The sequence below is a fragment of the Camelus ferus genome, chromosome 13 (assembly GCF_009834535.1).
Source record: "Camelus ferus isolate YT-003-E chromosome 13, BCGSAC_Cfer_1.0, whole genome shotgun sequence".
Lineage (NCBI taxonomy): Eukaryota > Metazoa > Chordata > Mammalia > Artiodactyla > Camelidae > Camelus > Camelus ferus.
In genome coordinates, this window is record NC_045708.1 from 27,907,607 (window position 1) to 27,927,004 (window position 19,398).

A 19,398-nucleotide genomic window follows, 5' to 3' on the forward strand; every position below is an offset into this window, starting at 1 on the left:
TGGTGATTGGGGAGGATTGGCTTAGGTTAGAGTGGACTTTGTCTCTCAAAATTTAGTCATTCATTAATTTTTAAAAATACCTTTGTTGAGATTTAATTCACATGTCATACAAGTCACTCATTTACTTTGAAGTATGTAATTATATTCACAGAGCTATGCAACCAGCACCACAATCAGTTTTAGAACATTTTCCTCATCCCCAAAAGAAACTGTGTGCTTTAATCATTACCCCACCCTCCCCAAGCCTTAGACAACCACCAATCTACTATTTGGCTCTATAGATTTGCCTATCCTAGGTGTCTCATGGAATTAAATTAAATGGGATTATACAATATGCTGTTCTTTTTTTTTTAACTGAAGTGCAGTTTATTTACATTGTTGTATTAGTCAATATGTGGTTTTTTGTAACTGGCTTCTTTCACTTGCATAATATTTAGGCATTTGGATTATTTTCACTTTTTGGCTATTGTGAACAATGAATGCTGCTTTGAACATTCATTCATGTACAAATTTTTTTTTTCCTTGTGCATATATATATTTTTTTAATTAAAAAAAATTTTAATGGAGGTACTGGGGATTGAACCCAGAACCTCATACATGCATGTAAGTATAACCACTGAGCTATAACCTCACCCACAGGACACATGTTTTTAATTCCCTTGGGTATATATCTAGGAGTGGTAATAAGGGGTCATATGGTAACTCATGTTTAACCTTTTGAGGAACTGTCAGAGTGTTTTTCAAAGCAGCTGCACCGTTTTCCATTCTCACCAGGAGTGTATGAAAGTTTCAGTTTCTCTGTAGTTTCACCAACACCTATTATCTGTGGTTTTTAAAAATATTTTATTTATTATTGCATTATTTAATTATTTTATTTTGGCGGGGGAGGGAGGTAATTAGGTTTATTTGGTTTTTCAGTGGAGGCACTGGGGTTTGAACCCAGGACTTCATGCATGCTAAGCATGCTCTCTACCACCCAGCTATACCCTCCCCCCTTATCTGTGTGTTTGACTGTAGCCATCCTAGTGGCGTGAAGTGGTATCTCACTGTAGATTTACATTTTCCGTATGGTTTGAGCATCTTTTCATGGGTTTGTTAGCCATTTGTATACATTCTTTAGAGATTTATAAAGGACTAATTTTGATGGTGATTTTCACAGGGAGTCTCAACAGGCAAGGACCTGGATAGTTGAAGTTTTTCACTCATCTTATTTGTGGACAGAGTAGCACGACTGTTTGAAAGAAATATACATATGGATGATTCCTAAGCACTCTTGGCTTTACTTGGCTGCCTCTAATACTCTGGTGCTTAGTCCATTGGACTTTTTCTCAAGAGATTTGTGGAAAACTTGAAATATGTGCAGAAGAGGTAAAGACGTTAGAATGGGGCAGACTTGGGTTTGATTGGCCTGGCCATTTACTAGCTGTAGGATCTTGGGATGTTCATTGAGCCCTCCGGATTCCATCTCTGCGTCTGAAAACTTTCTGACATAAAAGCACTGGTGAATGTTAGCTAGTTCTTTATCCTTCTCTAGGCAGAGCTGTTCAGAAACTGACTACTGTTCTTTGTTGAAAATTCTCTGAGAAAAAAATCTCACTACACCCTCCTCCCCTGCTACTTCTGTCTGTAGCTCTCTACTGGTTTTCACAGTTAATTGGTTATTATAATCACACAAAGACTGAGAAACTTAGTAAACTGGTTCTCATCTACATTTCTTCTAAGGTGGCTGAATTTTGCTATTCACAGGTGTAAAGCATAACGGGAACTTTCAGAAGGAGATATTGGGGCCTTGTTATGAAACTAACTTTACATTTCAAAGTGCCTCCTTCTTCTCTTCAGCACTCTATAGTGTTTAGTATTCTGTTGCCAACATGATCTCACTTGGTCCACAACCCAACTATAATTCATTTGAATAATTGTTTGATGACCATTCCCAAATTTTATACCCTCTGTTCAGGTCTTACCTGTCAAAAATAAATCCCTCATTATTGTCTCTTTTCTTCTTAACCCTTAATATCAAGTATTTAATAATTTCTGACTTTTAATTAGCCTGTCATTCATTTATAATCTGATTTCCATTCCACCACTCTCTAGAAAATTATTCTCATAAAAAGCACTCTCATTTGTAGGAAAATTCAAAACCCTTTCTTAGTCTTCATCCCCCTTGTCCTGTGGTGTTTGATACTGGTGTCACCTCTTCCTTATTATACTTTCTCAGTTTGTTGACTACCTCTTTCACTGCCTCCCCTACTCCCCCTTTGTTGATTGCTTTCCCATCTCTTGCCTTCTAATTTTGGCTATTCCCTCAGGCTCAGTCCTTAGCACTCTGCTCTTAGTTCTTGCCCCAGCCCAGAAAGCCCAATATTTCCCATGTCTTCAGCTAGCACCTCTATGCATATGACTTCTAAAGTTAATTCTCAGCTGACCTAAATTGATTTCTGGTATTTCCAGCTGCTTCAAGAACATTTCCATTTGTAGCCCTTCTGCTGCCATTTTAAATTCAACATATTCAAAATTGAACTTCTCAAATCAATTCCCTTTCTAACCCTTATGACCTGTTAGTGGGGCACTGTGGTTGTCTCAGGCCCCAAGCTTGAGCCTTTGGGCCCATTTGAGGGAGGGGTCTTGAAATCTTGGAGCCACTGATGTGCTGGAGCCAGCTTTTGTGGGGTCATGGGAGCCAAATATTAGATTTTCAGGAATTTTGTGAGCTGTTTGCTAAGCAAAACCACTATTAAAAATTATATAAACTTACAATTAAGTAAATTACATTTAAAATGAAAGTAATAAATACTCAAAACTCATCACTTCATTATTATTTTATTGCATTATTATCTTCTGTGCTCTTGAGGTTAATTATGTCTTTTGAATCTCTCTGATGGAAATAGCTATATAATGATGTGTTACTGTACATTTTGTCCCAACATCACTTTTAGTGACATTATATTAATGGCTTGAAATCGGTTTCCATTATTTACACTGTGGAAATCAACAAATGATACAAGTCTAAGCTAAGTGTTTTGTCTTATTCATTGTCTAAAGTTAAGAAAGTGAGGGAGAAAATATTAATATTGGAGATTGAACTAAAAAGTGTGTCATGTCACTGTCAATAGGACAAAAAAATCTAAGAAATATTCTTTAAATATCTGAAAGCTGTTATCCAATTCATCATGAACCATTTTCTCCAGCTGAGTTGTCTACCTGTCACCTTCTTCTTCCTTCAAACACACATGCCTACCTTGCATATTTCCACTTCTATTCCTAGTCTTATGTGATTTTCCCATCCTCTTCCCAACAAAACGTTTTCTAATCCTTCAAGTCCATTCTCTTCTAGAAAGTTTACTGAGATATTTCCAGTCTTTATGTTTTCTGATTCCCAGTCTGTTTTGAATGCTAGAATATTACAGGTGGGAAGGACTTACATTTCAGGCTTCCCCTCAAATGTAGAAATTCCAGTACCCCAGTCTCTGCTTTTAAAAACTCCAGTGACTGGAAATCCACTACTTCTGAGAGTAACCCTCTCTGTTGTTGTCTCGAATATTACTTACGTTGCAAATGAATCTTCTTCCTTGTAATTTCCACTCATCTTCTGATTCTGTGTCCGAGTGTCACTCAGTGAAGTTGTCACTAGACTTGGGATAAATCTCACTTTAGGCACTTCTCCCTGTGCCACAGCCTCAGCCTCCTCAGTTTCTCCTACGGAGCAGAGGTAATAAGTAAACTACAAAGAGCAGTTGTTTGGATTAAATAAATAAAGTGAGTTTATGGCTGATTATAAAGCACAGTAGTAATGGCAAGGACTAAAGTCAGAAAGACCATACTGAGGCCAGTTTTTCCACTTGTGACCTTGAGCAAGTTACTTAACCTCTTTGTTCCTGGTTTCCTCATGTGTAAAATAGGAGTAAGAATACCTACCTAATAGATGTGCAGGGTAGATGAGAAAACGTCTAAAGCATTTAGCACAGAATTTGACATTAACCACACATTTTTCTAAAGTGACATTTGCTTTTCCATAGTTTCAGTTATAAAATTGGAATTACTTTTCCTTAAAGGAAAATAATCCTCAACTTCACTATTAGAAGTATTTGGTAAGAAAGGAGTTAAACTAGAGATACTCCCCATGGAACACTGAGTAGCGAGCATTTTCATTTCCTTTGTAGCACTCTGGAAGGCTTTTTGACTCTGGCTGGCCTCCTTTGTCCCATCACTGGCTGTTGTATCACATTTTGGGCCATAATAATTCCTGGGATGTTTCAGGATGATTGATTCCCCATCTCCTTGTCTAAATTGTCTGGAATATTATTCAGGGTTGGCTGGAGTGTATAACGGATCTGACTTCAATTTAAAAACCACACATACACTTCTGTTAAGTGTTACCATTTCATATGTATTGTACTCCAACCTGAAAACTCCTGAATTTTATTATTGTTTCCAGTTTCAAATTCTTTAATTTGTGTTTACCTAGAATCAGAGACTCTTGCATAGGTAATAAGATAATTCAAGATCAAATAAAAATCAATCTGTTTTACTCCCATGCACAGGTCCGCAAGCACATCAATGATCTTTATGAAGATCTGCGAGATGGCCATAACCTGATCTCTCTGCTGGAGGTCCTCTCGGGCATCAAACTGGTGAGCTTCTCTCTTCTCCTAGTGAGTGACCTCACAGGGTGGTCCTGTTCACGATGTACGGGTCCACCTTGTTGCGTGTTCGGGCAGTGGCCGTCGCTGCCTGCTCGCTTACGTGGGAAGAAGTGGAGGAGGTGGTTGATGGACTTTATTTCTAACTCAGACCTAACCGTTTACAAATAATATAATTTCATCTTACTTTAAACTGATGTATCATAAATTCTCATTTCTTGATGTAATCAGAGCACATGCATGCAAATATTTGCATGTTTTCTCCTTACTTGTCCGTTGTCTATCATAGATGCTAGTGTTTCAGGATTAGTCGCTTCACTTTTACAGGTTTTTGAATAAGCTGTATTTTTCTTCCTACGGCTTTAGCCTAGTCTGTAGAGACTCCTATTTTCCCTTCTATTATCAGTTGTTTACTTTTCTGTATACAGCAAAGACCTGAAGTTTATTTTTAAAAGCCCAGGTGTTTAGAGTCATTTTTTTCCCCAAATCACCTCTTTCCCCCTCCTGTGACTCACTCTCTCTCACAGGTTTGGAGAAGTCCTGAAGCTGATGTCTGGGCACAGCCCCAGATGCAGTACATTTGGGCTCCTTGGATGATTAAATATGCCTCCCTCCTCCCCAAATAGGCTTGTGGACACACCCACCTGCCCAAGGGCAACGCCTGTCTGAGCTTCTTGGATAGTTCTATCTTTCTTTCTTTTTTTTTTTTTTTTTTTTTAGTTGAAGTATAGTTGATTTACAAAGTTGTGTTAGTTCCTGGTGCAGAGCAGAGTGATTTGGTTATACATGTACACACATGTGTATTCTTTTTCGTATTCTTTTCCATTATGACTTATTATAAGATATTGAAGATAGCTCCCTGTGCCACAGTTCTCTTCCTCGCTGGTAACCTCACTGTGGGCTCATTGTTTCATACGTGTGAGCCCCGTGGAAGCAGGTGATCCTGTGCAGCTCCCGCTCTGTCTCGGGCATGGTGGACAGCACGCTTTTCCTCTAGGGAAGGTCAGGGTTGAATACTGGAAACACCTGTGAGGGAGGAGCACCCTGGGGAGGCGCGCAGCTCAGGTGTCCGGGGTAAATTCTTAGTCATCGTTTGCTGTGTTTCAAGAGCAGAATTTGGCACATTGGATTTCACTCTGTAAGTAATAGCTGCTTCTAGGACTGGGGCTTGGCTTCCCCTGGGCCCTTTGTTTTAGTTTCACTTTTTTTGTTTGTTTTCCTTGCAGTAGAATTAATTTTATATATATATATATATATATATTTTAATTGAAGTACAGTCAGTTAACAATGTGTCAACTTTTGATAATTAAAATTTTAATGATGGATGCTTTTTTTTAACACAGCCAGTACATATGACTTTTCCTTCTTCTCTGGCCCTCATTTATAAATCTCTTAAGTAATCAGAATTTCATTTTCACTGTGCTGGACTTTTCACTGCTCATAAAATTACATTTTGGGCAATTTGGCTGGTATATTTGATGAACTTTTAGTGATTTTATTTTGAAAAGTGATACTTTTTGGTGGTGTTGCTTATAAAACAGGTTAAAACCACTAAAATCTGATTTCTTTTCCTAACTTTTGAAAACCTACAGATGTTTATGGAGATAGTCATAGAATATCATCTTTTCACCAAAAACCATCCAAATATATCTTTCATGGTTAGTCTCATCATTCTTTCTCCCTTAGCTGATTCACTAAAGCAGAGAGGGTGGGTGGCCACGGAGAACTGAAGATGTGTTTCAACATATGAAGTGTTCTTTATAACCATCTGCTCTGGCCTTGATTTGGTTTTGTGTCTTTATGGAGGTGGGAGGGTATTTTCATGTTTATTTTCACCTTCTTTTTTTATTGCTGCATTCATTTCCTTTTCATTTATGTGTTGTGAATTCCTGTTACTCTGTTGTGTCTTTGTCTTGGTTGGTGGCCAAAGGAGCCAGCAGGGCTGAAGACCCTCCGTCTGGTGAGCATGCCCTCCTGGCGCCACACAAACAGCGAGGAACAGGAGGAGGAAGATGATGATGATGTAGTAGGTCCTCCCGGGGACGCTGGCGTCCCAGCCGGCACTGCAGGGCCATCAGAGAGTTGGCGTTCTCTAGGTCTCCAAGTAGCTCAGTTACCAGTTGCCTTCTTCCCTGTCCACCTGGGAATCTGGGTCCCAAAGAAAGTGGTTAAAACTAATTGTGCCTCTTGTCACTGTTAGATGATCCTAGAGTGGAAATTGTTTTGCTTATCTGAGAGTGGCTGGCACAAAAAGAATAATGGTGTTTGGTATTGTCAAGTCCCTTTGTGACCTGGAGACCCATGGCTTTCTGGTAGCCTTGCTGTGCTGTCTGCGTCCAGACTGCAGAATTGTGCAAAGCTTAGTTGACAGCATGACAGTTAATTGCTCATGACTCCACACTCCAGACTAACAGGTACTGTCTCCACCTCTCTGGCCTCTAAGTTCTCACCACACACCATGTCATTTGTTTTCAAAACAGCCTGTTTGCAAACCACTCACTGCATGGAGTTACTCTGCTTTGGTCAATCTCTAGTTGCTGCAGAGGACAGGGACTTAACTTGCATGTTCTTAAGGGTATTTTTGGCAGGGAGTACATAGGAGTAAAGATTAGAGTGTCTCAGAGGGCCATTTTCTGCTTACAGGCCCTAAATTATAGCCTCTGCTCTTTCTCCAGAAACAGGGATTAGGCAGGAGCCCCATTCCCTGTCCTTTTCCAGTCATCTTTTCACCTCACTGGCTCCCTTCCCATCACCTTAGAGTCTTCAGCTTCACAGGCTGTGTCATCTTCTAAGCCATATTCACAATTAGTTTGACTGAAATGACTGAGAAGAGATTCTTGCTAAAAAGATTTTTTCTAAGACTTTGACTTACAAAGTTACCCTGTTGCACAGAGAGGCCTCGCCCTCTCAGTAGATTACCCTGGTTTGGGAGTTTTGCTGAGAACCATTGGGGGATCCCCACAGAGATACCTCCTTCCTTATATCTCCACGTGTTGGGTTACTTTTTGCCCATTTCAACCCTGAGCAATGTTTCATCTGTGCAAGTGTCCATAACAGAGCTACCTTGTATTTTATCAGCTGTTAATTAGTACCAGGTTGACATTTATAAATGAATTGGGTATACTCTAATGAGAGTGATGTTTTAGCCCCAATTTTAGTAAAATAAAAACAACACTGGAAAATGAGCAGGAGAAGATATTCCAGAGATAGATAGTCATCCCTGCATGTACTCACTGGGGAAACAGATTTGCACTTTTGGATGGATAGGAGTTGAGCTGCAGACAGGGCACCGGAGGCACTGGGTGGAGGCGGGAGTCTCCCCTGTGGCTTATATGACATCCAGGGTTGAGTGACTGGCAGGAAATACCTTTCTTTGGAGTACTGTGTTGAGCAGCCCTGCATCATCAAGGTCTTGTTTGCTCTGGGTATTTCATACTGGGGTAAAGGGTAGCTTTCCTACATTAAAGCCCGTCTTCCTGGAAAATGGTTTTCTTCTTGATTTCTGCCTGCCATTTTAGGTTTTTTCACTTGCTTGTTGAGTATCTATAACTCGTCATTCCTTAGTTTAGAAGTGGCTCCCTCTAGCTTCTTTTGCCATGTTTGCGAGAAGGTTGGCTCTGTCCATCGCTGTGCAGTTTGGACTTCCACTTCCCGTACAGTAGCAGTGACCTGTGACTCTGGGAGCCATAGAACCAAGTCTTTGTTCCCATCAGCCCCACACCCAGAATCCCGCTGTGCCATGTGTGGCTGCAGGGGAACCTGCAGAGAAGCTGCAGCACTACTTCAGCATCTGTAGTCTAGCGCGCTGTGTGCTCACGGGGATCCTAGCGGTAAGCCAGGCACCTGGGGCCTCAGCTTTCATGGTGAAAGCACATACGGGTCCTGTCCTCGAGGAGTGCTTTATGGAATGCTCCCACGCCTGGCTTCAATCATGAGGAATTCTTTGTGGTCTTTTAGTCCTTGAAATAAAAGAGAAAGGGGGTCTGCATGAGAAACTTGATGCAGCTGAAATGAACATCCTTTTTGTTTGTTTGTTTGCAGCCCCGAGAGAAGGGCAGGATGCGTTTTCACAGGCTGCAGAATGTGCAGATTGCCCTGGACTTCCTAAAGCAGCGACAGGTAAGAGTGTCCTGTGTGTTCCCCATCCTGCCTGGGAGTGTTGGCATTGGGTCCCTATTTAGGGGTGTTCTCAATGCCCCAGGTAAGTCCTCAGTAACTCTGACTGACCCAGTTCTGAGTCTTACTTGCTAGTGAGCACTGGTATTGTGGTTGGAGGAATCATTCAGTAGTTCCTACATGGAGCTGGTGGCCTGACTGAAAGGGAGAGGCTTATCAGAGAGGAGCAAGATACCAAAGACTGCAGCTTATGCATCCATCTCAGGTGGAAGTCAAAAGGAAGATGAAAAATAAGCGAGCAAAGAAGGTGGGGAAAAGGTACACTGTCTAGGAAGAGGGGAAACCGGGGTGCCCCTTCATCATGAAAACTGGATGAGGGAGTGGTCAGGATGGTTGAGTGGCACTTCATGGCCGGGGGGAAAGTCTCAGCTGTGAAGCATCGGTGACTTAAGTGAACAGTCTTAATAGAGCAGAAAAGTAGAACATAGTAAAGAAGACTTTCCCTCTATAGATAAGGAAGGAAGACAACAACACATTTTCAGACATGAGGAGAAGCGAGTGAAGGGCAGAAAACTGCAGATGAGAGTGAGGAGGATTGTGAGTCAGAGCATGTTAGCCCCAGAAGATGCCTTGCAGGTCTGCTAGTCCAGTTTTTCATTTCGTACAGGAGGAGTCTGAGAAATGACCTGCCCCAGATCACACAAGTTAGAGCAGAGCTGGAACTTTCCCCCAGGTTTCTGACATGTGTTTAATGCCCCTGCCATTCTGCTCTGTACATACTGTCGTCTCTCCCACTGTTTCCTAATCGATGGAGCCAAGTCCAGGGGTTGAGGGTGAGACCCAGAGCACAGCTGGTGTGGCTTCTTTGAAAAAGAAAGGGGAAATGCCTCTTCTGAGATAAAGGGAGAAGGACGGAAGGAGGGATAAAGATACAGAGGTGGTTTGTGGTGGCGAGGAAGATGGATGGGGAGTCATAGTTCATCTGCTTCAAGAGCTGTATGCAAAAGGTTTGGTGTAGTGACAGTTGCCAGGCAACAACTCTGGGCAAGATGACTTTACATGGTATGCATATTTTTGGAGTTAGTTCATTTTTGTCACTCGTATCAGTAATTTTCACTAACTTGGGAAATTCTCTTTCTGTGTGTTCCCATAGCAGTTTGCTTCTAATATAATACTTAGTACTTTATTGTTATTTCTCTTTTGGTTTTAATGCACTGTAGGCCCCATGAGGACAGGGAACTTGATCTTAACATTTTTATCTTCATCACCTGTCATAATGAATGGTCCATAATCAGCACTTCATAAATGTTTGTTGAAACAAATTGATTAATGAAAAGTGGTAGGAGAATTGGAAGGGGGTACGAGAGAAAGCAGCATTGAAATGCCTGTGTGTAGAGTTAGAGGAAACCAGAGCAGGCCTTAATGAGCAAAGTAAATTGAGAAGAATTGATTAGCTGGAAATCTAAGTAAGGACCAAGAGTGATTGTTTAGTAGGACAGAACAAAAATGCGAGCCGTTAAGAACAGGGAAGGGCAAAAATACCATATGACATCACTTATATGTGGAATCTAAAAAAAAAAAAAAGACAAACAAACTTATTTACAAAACAGAAACAGATTCACAGACAGAGAAAACAGACTTATGGTTACCAGGAGGGGAAGTGGGTGGGAAGGGATAAATTGGGAGTTAGAGATTTGCAGATATTAGATAAGCAGCAAGTTTATACTGTATAGCACAGGGAATTATTTTCAATATCTTATAGTAACTTATGTTGACAAAGAATGTGAAAACAAATATATGCATGTTCCTATATGACTGAAGTGTTGTGCTGTACACCAGAAATTGACACAACATTGTAAACTGACTATACTTCAATTATATATGTGTAATATATAAAAATATCAATTAAAAAAAAGAACATGGAAGGTCAGAGAGAGCTCTAGAACAGTTCTGGGTAATGGTGAGGTCCAAGTGTAGCTGAGCAGGTGTCCAAAGCAGACGGAAGTGTAAGTCATCAGAATTAGGAAGGCAGACGGGGGGGTTGTACAGATGGTGTGATACTTGGTTCATCAAGATGAGCGCTAAAATTGCCAAGAAAGACGATAGAAGATGAGGTAGGAACGGTAGGAGTTACGTGTCAAGTCAACAAGGAATGGGTTGGCAGAAATCAGCAGGTGGCTTGGCCAAGGGAGGTAGACTTCAGAATACAGGGGACAGCAGATGGGTGGGGCTGAGGAACGTGGGCTTGACCATCCTGCCAGTCTGCCAGCTGAGTTGTTACTGATTAGAAAACCTGCGCTGAGACCAGAAGGCAGCTTCTCCCACTCCTAACCTACAGAAAAGGAGACTGAGATACAGGGGAAGATAAAGGGGAAGATAAAGGGGAAGAACTTGCCCAGGTGTCTTGGTCATTCCAGCTGCTGTAACAAAATATTACAGCCCGAGTGGCTTATAAACAACAGAAGTTTATTTCTCACAGTTCTGGAGGCTGGGGAGTCCAAGATCAAGGCAGATTTGGTATCTGGTGAGGTTCTGGTCCAGAGATGGCTTTTAGCTGTGTCCTCACATGGTGGAGAGGTCAAGGGAGCTTTCTGGGTCTCTTTTATAAAGGCACTAATCCCATTCCATTAAGACCTAATCACCCTCAAAATGTCCTATCTCCAAATACCTTCCAATTGGGTGTTAGAATTTAATGTATGAATTTTGGAGGGACTCAAGCATTCAGTCTATAGCTCCAGTCACCATAGTGTAAGGAAGAAGTGAGCCTTCTGTTTGAGGTCACCAGATTTCTTTAGTACATGCAGATTTCAGTTCAGTTGAAGAGATAGAGGGAGGGGAATTTAAGGACAGTTTGCCACAATTGACCAGGACCCCTGTGTGGGGGTATGACTAAGGCTTAGAGAGGTGGAGGTGGAAATAGGCTGGTTTTCTTTGGACACTCTTGGTTTCAGCACTTTGGCCCTCATCCCAGGAAATCCCTCAGTTTCCAGCACAGAGGGATGGTTGATCACCCTAGTGAGCGGAGGGCCTGTGTGTCTGTACACATTATGTTGTTGGAATGAGATTTTAGGAGTACAGCAGATGCTAAGGGGCAGGTGGGGATGTCTGCAACAAAGGAGGGGAAATAGAGGCAGATGCAGGCCAAAGACTGGTGAGGGACAAGGGGCAGGTCTCTCACTCTCTCTCCTAACCTTGAAAAAAAAGAATGAAAAAAAGTCAGGCCTGTGATGACTTAATTAAAAAGCAACTCTCAATACCATGTGCTTGCAAGGTTGCTTAGCTGGTGGGATTGCAAAATGGTACAATCATGCTGGAAAATAGTTTGGCAGTTTCTTGTAAAGCTAAACACATACCATATCACCCAGCAATCCCACTCCTAGGAATTTACCCTAGAGGAATGAAAACATATGCTCACACAAAAAAACTGTACATGAATATAGGAGCTTTATTCATAATTCCCGCAAACTGGAAACAACCCAAGTGTCATTCAAGAGATGAGTGGATAACCACAGCATAGTGTTGGTACAGTGGAATACTCCTCCGCAGTGAAAAGGAGCGAACTATTGCTGCATGCAGCAGCTTGGATGGGGATCTTATGGACATTATGCTGAGTGTGAGAAAAATTCAGCATCAAAAGATTACATGTTGTGTGATTCCATTTATATGACATTCTGGAAAACGCAGAACTGGGAACAGATCAGAGGTTTAGGGATGGGGTCAGGGTTTGACTACAAAGAGCCGCACGACGCCACCTTTTGGTGGTGATGTAGCTGTTCTTTTACCCTGATTGTGGTGGTAGTTAACAAATCTGTGTGACTGAGAACTGTACACCAAAAAGCCCAATTCAACTGCCTTTGAGTAATGAAAGTCTAAAAAAATGAAATCAAAACAAAGAGTGACAGAGCTCTGAGACCAGCTTTTGTTTCTTTTTCAGGTGAAACTAGTGAATATTCGCAATGATGACATCACAGATGGCAACCCTAAACTGACCCTGGGCCTGATCTGGACCATTATTTTGCACTTCCAGGTAGGGTCTGTGAAGTGTGGGGTCCCTGCTGCTTGGTTCAGACATGGCCTAGAAAGAGCTAGAGGTTGCCCTGCCTTCCATGGGCACACTGAGCCTTCCTTCTCCGTATTTGGCAGTGACTAAGGGTGAGAGTGGGAACTGGAAAGGAAGATTAGGATTGGCCTGGGGACAGAACTGTTGCAGTGTGAACCCAGAACTCCCTAACCATTTGCATGATGAAATGGGGTTTTTCACCTGTTTGTGCTGTGGCCCTGTCAGTGGCAGTCTGGTTGTTAGAAGTCTGCTCAGCTGAGTCAAAACTGGCTCTTAAGGGACTCAGTATCGGTGTGGGGAGAGATGTTGGTTTTGATGCTCTAGAAGGGTGGAGTGAGGGCATATAATCCTGCTTTGGTGTACACTTTTCTGTCATCTCTAATGCTCTTAAAACAAGCCTGGTTAATTGTAGCACCGTCTCAGTCAATTTGGGCTGTATAATGAAATACCGCAGGCTGGGCGGCTCAAGCAACAAGCATTCATTTCACACAGTTCTGGAGGCTGGGAGTCTGAGGTCAGGGTGCCAGCCACAGTTGGCTCCTTGGTGAGGGTCCTCTTCCTGGTGATGTCCTCACATGACCTTCCCTTGGGGCGTGCAGGCTGAGAAAGAGAGCTCCTGTCTCTTCATCTTTTTATAAGGCCATTAATCCCACCATCGGGGCTCCACTCTCATGACCTCACTTAAACCTAATTACCTCCCAAAGGCCCCACCTCCAGATACCATCATACAGGGGTTAGGGCTTTGACGTGCATTTCAAGGGGGCACAAACATTCAGTCTAGAGCAAGCACCTGAGTAGCTTTGTTTGTATCTGTGCTTGTAAAGACAGCCTTGTAGCATCCATCACACCCAAGAGCAGTGGCATCTTGGTAGTGTTCACGTGGTCATGCAGCCTTCCTGTTGCTCCCTCTGAGAAGGCAAATCCTTCTCAAATCTGGATTGCGTTGGAAAATCACAGCCCTATTTTTATAAAAAGACTATCTTGAATCACTTTAGCTCAACTAAACAAAACTATTTTTCAAGACAGCTTTCCTATACCCAACTGCTGTACACAGGCTGAGAGATAAGAGGGAGCGTTTCTTGAGCAGGTGGGGAAAGAAAGCTAATAAAACTATCTCAAGGTACTGACTCCCATGTTTAAGGCTACTGTGATGTCCTTGTTGGGGAGTTACCGCCACCTGCTGGGTGAAAGCAGAACAGCATGTGTCCTAGAATTCCCGAGAATCTGAGAAATTCCGAGAGCTTATTTCTGGGGTCTCTGGTTTGGAGCTAGGGCTGGCAATCTTCAGCATAAGTAGGCTTAGGAAAGTGTGGAGGTAACGTGTATTTCTGTGGAAACACAAGGTGTCCTTGCGCTTGCTTCAGATGTAGGGATAACCAGGAACGTGAACTTGACAAGTGTGCCTTGGCAAATGGGAGCAAGAACTTTGCTGAGCTTTCATAGCATTGCACTTTCGGCACTTCTATGAACAGAGGTATTTTTTTAGAGAAACTTTTTTGGTTGTTTGTATTTTCACCACATACCTGCCCTCCCTGTGAGAAACCAGTGTTATCCTCATAGGTGTGAGGTAAGAGTAACCTGTTTACTGTGTCTGTTTCCCCTGACTGTGACTAAATCTCTCCACAAAGGGAAATTCGGGTGCCAAGGAATGAAAACTGAACTGGCTAATTACAATTTTCCGAGGACAGAGGAGATGGGGATAATGTTCCTTAACTGAACACTCCATTGGGAAAGTGTTCTCTCTGTCTTTAAAAATTTATTATGAAAAATTTCAAATATTTATAAAAGCAGAGAAAATAGTATAGAACTACCACGTACCCATCACCCAGCTCAACTTACTAATTCATGGTCGGTGTTATTTTGTCTATAGCCTGATCCACATTTCAGCTCCCCCAGTAGGCTATTTTGAAAGGAATCTCAGACATCATATAATTTCATCTATAAATATTTCAGTGTGTATCTCTGAAAGATAAAGACTCTTCACTTAAGCAAACCACAACATCATAACACCTTAAAAATCAGTAATTTCTTAAAATCAAATATCTGAGCAGTGTTCAGATTTCCCCAATTATCTCGTTTTTTAAAATGGCCCGTTTGAATCAGAATCCAAAGTCTGCAGATTGCATTAAATTTCCCTCCTCTCACTTTCTCCCTTTGCAATTTGTTGAAGAAATCAGGTCTTTTGTCCTATAAGGTTTATGCAGAGGTGCTGGTGGCACCTCTGGGATGTCTTCATCCTCCATCCCTCTCTTGTATTGCCTGTAAAGTGGTACTTTAGATCTAGACCTGAGCCTGCATCACATTCAGGTTCCCTTTTTGGGGGGAAGACAAGGATGGTGGTGTGGAGTTGCATACTTTCATTGCTGCACATCAGAGGGCACATACTGTCTGTTGTCTGTCTTTTCATGACGTTAAGCCTGATCCATCCCTCCCTCATTCACCGTTAGCTCTTCACCTAAAAGTTAAGCAGCTGCTGATTATTGCTAGTTCCATTACAACATCAGAAGTTACAAAATGGTGATACTTACAATTCTATAATTCATTCTTCATTATTTAACTGGAAGACGTCTGTAAAGAACTTTACCTCAGCAGTTACCCTGAGAGATAGCTCCTATAGGAAAGAAAAGATAAAAAGATAAATGCTCCTGTCTTTCCTTCTGTTTTACCAGTTTTCAGAATAGTTGATTCTCTAAAATTTCCAAAGATGACCAATGAAAATTTCTTTGTTATTTTTTTCCCCATTAGTATCACTATGACTCAAGGATTTTTAACAGATTACATGTATTCCAATCAAATACAGTTGTCATTCTTCCTAATACTCAGCTCCATCTTCAGCCAGTGAGTTTTTTCAAGTTGGCTCTGAGTCCTTTGTCATGACCCCCATAGTCTTTGATAATGTCAAAGACTTTATTGCTTGTGTTCCAGCCATTTTTTTTGTATATTTTCTGTTTCGGGCCTGACATTGTTTCTCGAAGGAACTGAAATTCTTTATTGACTACAGCCTGGCTGGTCATTGTTTCTAGGCATTTTCTGTGGACAGGTCTAGCCAATACTTGTATTTTTCTCTTTTTAAAAAAATCAAGAATTTATGATGATGTTTCTAATTCAAATTTAGAATTACAGAGTTTTATTCAACATCTGTGACTTTATATTTGTATTCTTTTTTCCTTATGCTGAAAATCTTGATCCTAACAAAGTAACATATTATTTATTCCCTTTTCCATACACACAAGGGTGCACATATATATAAAATCATATATATGTATAGTATACATATAAACTCATACATAATATGTAATATATTTGAATCAAAACAATAGCAGTGTTATTATTAACAACATGATTACTGAAAAGTTTGTGATTTTTTTATCTGTTGTTCTTTTTGTCAGTGTATATCTCCTAAGGACATATGAATAATTTTATTTTAAAGTCATTTGAAATAACTTCCGTGTTATTAAGCCAGGTTCATTTGTTTTTATATTCCTTCAGTTTTTAGGGATTGCTTTTTTCCCTTTCCATTTTATTTTACATTATATAGGCCATTTACATTGTTCCAAAGGGAAATTTAAAGAAGTGAATACAGGGTATGTTCAGCAAAGTCTAGCTTTCATTTCTGCCCTCTCCATCCTGTTTCTTCCTTTTCCATATAGTTAGCTGTTTTAAAACCTATTTTGGTTATCATTCTGTTGTTTATTTTTTTATTTTATTGAGATATAATTTATATACCATAAAACTGGCCAATTTTCATTGTATAATTCAATGATTTTTATGAGTTGTACAGCCATCACCATAATCCAATTTTAGAACATTTTCATCATCCCAGTAAGATCCTTCTTGGTCATTTATAGTTACTTTCCATTCCCATCCCCAGCCGCAGGCAACCGCTAATCTGTTTTCTATTTCTATAGATTTGCCTATTCCGGACATTTCATTTAAATGGAATCGTATAATATGTGTTCTTTGGGGTCTGGCTTCTCTCACTCAGCACAGTGTTCCTGAGGCTCCTTCCATGATGTAGCCGTGTCAGTACTTCATTCCTTTCTTGTTGAGGCGTGTTCTGTTGTTTGGATGTACCATGTATTTTGTTTATCTACTCAGCAGTAACGGGCATTTGGGTTGTTTATATTTTTTGGCTAATGTAAATAATATTGATATGAATATTTGTGTGGATGTATGTTTTCAGTTCTCTTGGGTATGTACCTGGGAGTGGAACTGCTGGATTATAGGGTAGGTTTATGTATAACTTTTTAAGAAACTGCCAAACTGTCTTCCAAAATGGCCGAACCATTTTATATTCCCACTAGTTTAATGTGTGAGGCTTCCTGTTTCTCCATATCCTTGTTATCCTCTTGTCTTTCAGATTATAGCCATCACAGTGGGTGGGAAATGGTATCTCCTTGTGGTTTTAGTTTGCAGGAGAATGTATTCATTTACTGAGCAAAGTCTTAGGTAGAGTCTGTGGGAGATACAGAATTGAACTAGATACAGACTCAATCTAGTTCGACTGTGTAGTTTGGGGGAGTGAGAAGAGACATATAATAGAATAACTTGATAGAGGTTTAAAGAATCAGGGAGACATGGGAAATGGAGATGGAACACAGTCTGTGCTGAGTAATAAGCAGCAATTATTGGTAGCCACCTGTTACCATTATTAATGAACCTTATAACTTCAAGTGCTTTTGACCTAGCCTACTGTTCTCTGTCCTGTAAACCAGTTTTACTGAAAGATATAGACAGGTTTGGCCTAGTCTGTCGTTGTCTTTTTTTTTAAATTTTTTCCCTTGGCCGAATCTGTCTTCTGATGTATATTGGCTACCTGCTTTTCTCTGTTTGCTATTTCAGCATAGCTGAATGACTGTTTTGTCTTCTTGTAGAGGGACGTTCCCCTGCCAGAATGTTTTCCCAGATGCAGCTGGCTGCTAATTACTTTCTCTTTGCTGTTTTTGAAGGCTTGGTGTTTGCCTATTAATTAGCTAAGTGGGAGTGTGGGGAGAGGTTCCCTACTTACAGGGCTTTTAGTTGGCTGATACAGGACTATGTGGAACCTCCATCCTCCGTGGCTTGCTTTAGATAGGGTGTGATGTGTCTCTTGCTACTTATCTATCATTGCGGTTTTCTGGTCTTTTATAATTGAGCTAACTGTTCTGTATTAGCTGGTCTCGTCAAGAAACATACATGCTATATTAAGCCAAATAGAAATGCAGAGAAGAACTATCAAATGTTAGGGGATCAGTAAAATAGTCATTACAGCCAATCTCTGTTATTGGTGCTAATGAAATAGAGTAATGATATAGATATAGGTATAAATATAGGTGGTGGTTGGCATCTTGAGGGATTATTTTGTCAAAGTAGAGGCTGGTTCCAGATTAAAAATTTGCTACTACTGATGGGACTGATAACTTTATTAAAGAGATGGCTTCCAGTGCATTTTAACACATAAAGGGGAGCTAAATGGTGTTCTTTTTATTTTGAGTTTTTAGTTACGAAAGTTTCAATTACCCAGAGAAGTACAGAAAAGTATATAACACATCTTCATGTGTGTCATCACCTTCAAAATCAAACAGATGTTAATATTTTATATTTGCTTCAAGTTTTTTTTCTTTCTCTTTAAAAAAATGAAACATTTCAGATACAGCCAACTCCTTTTTCCCTCTTCCCCCACCCCTCTCCCCACCAGGTAAATACTGCCCTGAAATTGGTGTGTATCATATGCTTTTGTACATCATTGACAGATGAAGTATTCATTAACAACCTGTGATGTTGTTTGTATGTTTTTATGTCAGATACAAATTGTATTTTTTATATACCCTGTTTTTTTAACTATATTTTTGAGGTTTATCCATGTTGATAAAGGAGGACCTGATTTACTTATCTTCACTATAGACTATAATGTGAGTTAGCCCCACACAGCTAAGCAGAAACCAGCTATTATTACTTGCAGCATAATATTTAATTGTATGAAGAAGGCATTTATTGCTGCAGTGAGCACCTGTCCTTATGCATGTAGGAAGATGGGTGTTTTGGATAGATATCTGGACTGGAATGGCTCGGCTATATGCTTTCTTTTTCTTTTCTCTGTACACTTTTCTTTTGGCAAGTCACTTTCAGAAGCACAGCATAACTTAGAGTGTTGTGTTGCGTGACACCTGCTGACCTGCTGCTGTCTGACGTGTTTGTTTTCCGGGTCCCTGCGCTAGGATGCAAGCTTAATAACAGCAGGAATTCTGTCTCTTGTTTTCTTCTTTGCCTGGCATAGAATAGGCACTCGATAAATATTTGTTAAATGAGTGGATATTGTGTGAAGTTGATCATCATCTTTAAGCTGTGGGGTAAGTAGACCAGATAAATGGACTGATGTCTATTTTCCTGTGCCCATTGTTCAGGTGGGCAAACTGAAACACAGAGACCAACTGACATTTTTAGGTTATACGTCCAGATACTAATAGTAGGATTTCTTATCTCTGGTGTTGTCCAAGCCTGTTTTAAGGTACATATTAGGATTTATAGTTTTTCTAAAAGGATAAGTTCTTAAAAATCAGAATCTGACAAAATTAGCTTTCCAACTCTCAAATGCTTATTAAA

General features: G+C 40.6%; 1 protein-coding gene across 1 annotated transcript in view; it reads left to right on the forward strand.

Moving 5' to 3' along the window:
- The window catches only part of MACF1 (microtubule actin crosslinking factor 1), a 311,201-nt gene that overhangs the window by 116,746 nt on the left and 175,057 nt on the right, over window positions 1-19,398 (forward strand). The window contains 3 exon segments of the mRNA XM_014560572.2: window positions 4,542-4,631; window positions 8,682-8,759; window positions 12,691-12,783. Coding sequence (XP_014416058.2) covers window positions 4,542-4,631; window positions 8,682-8,759; window positions 12,691-12,783 — 261 coding nt within the window.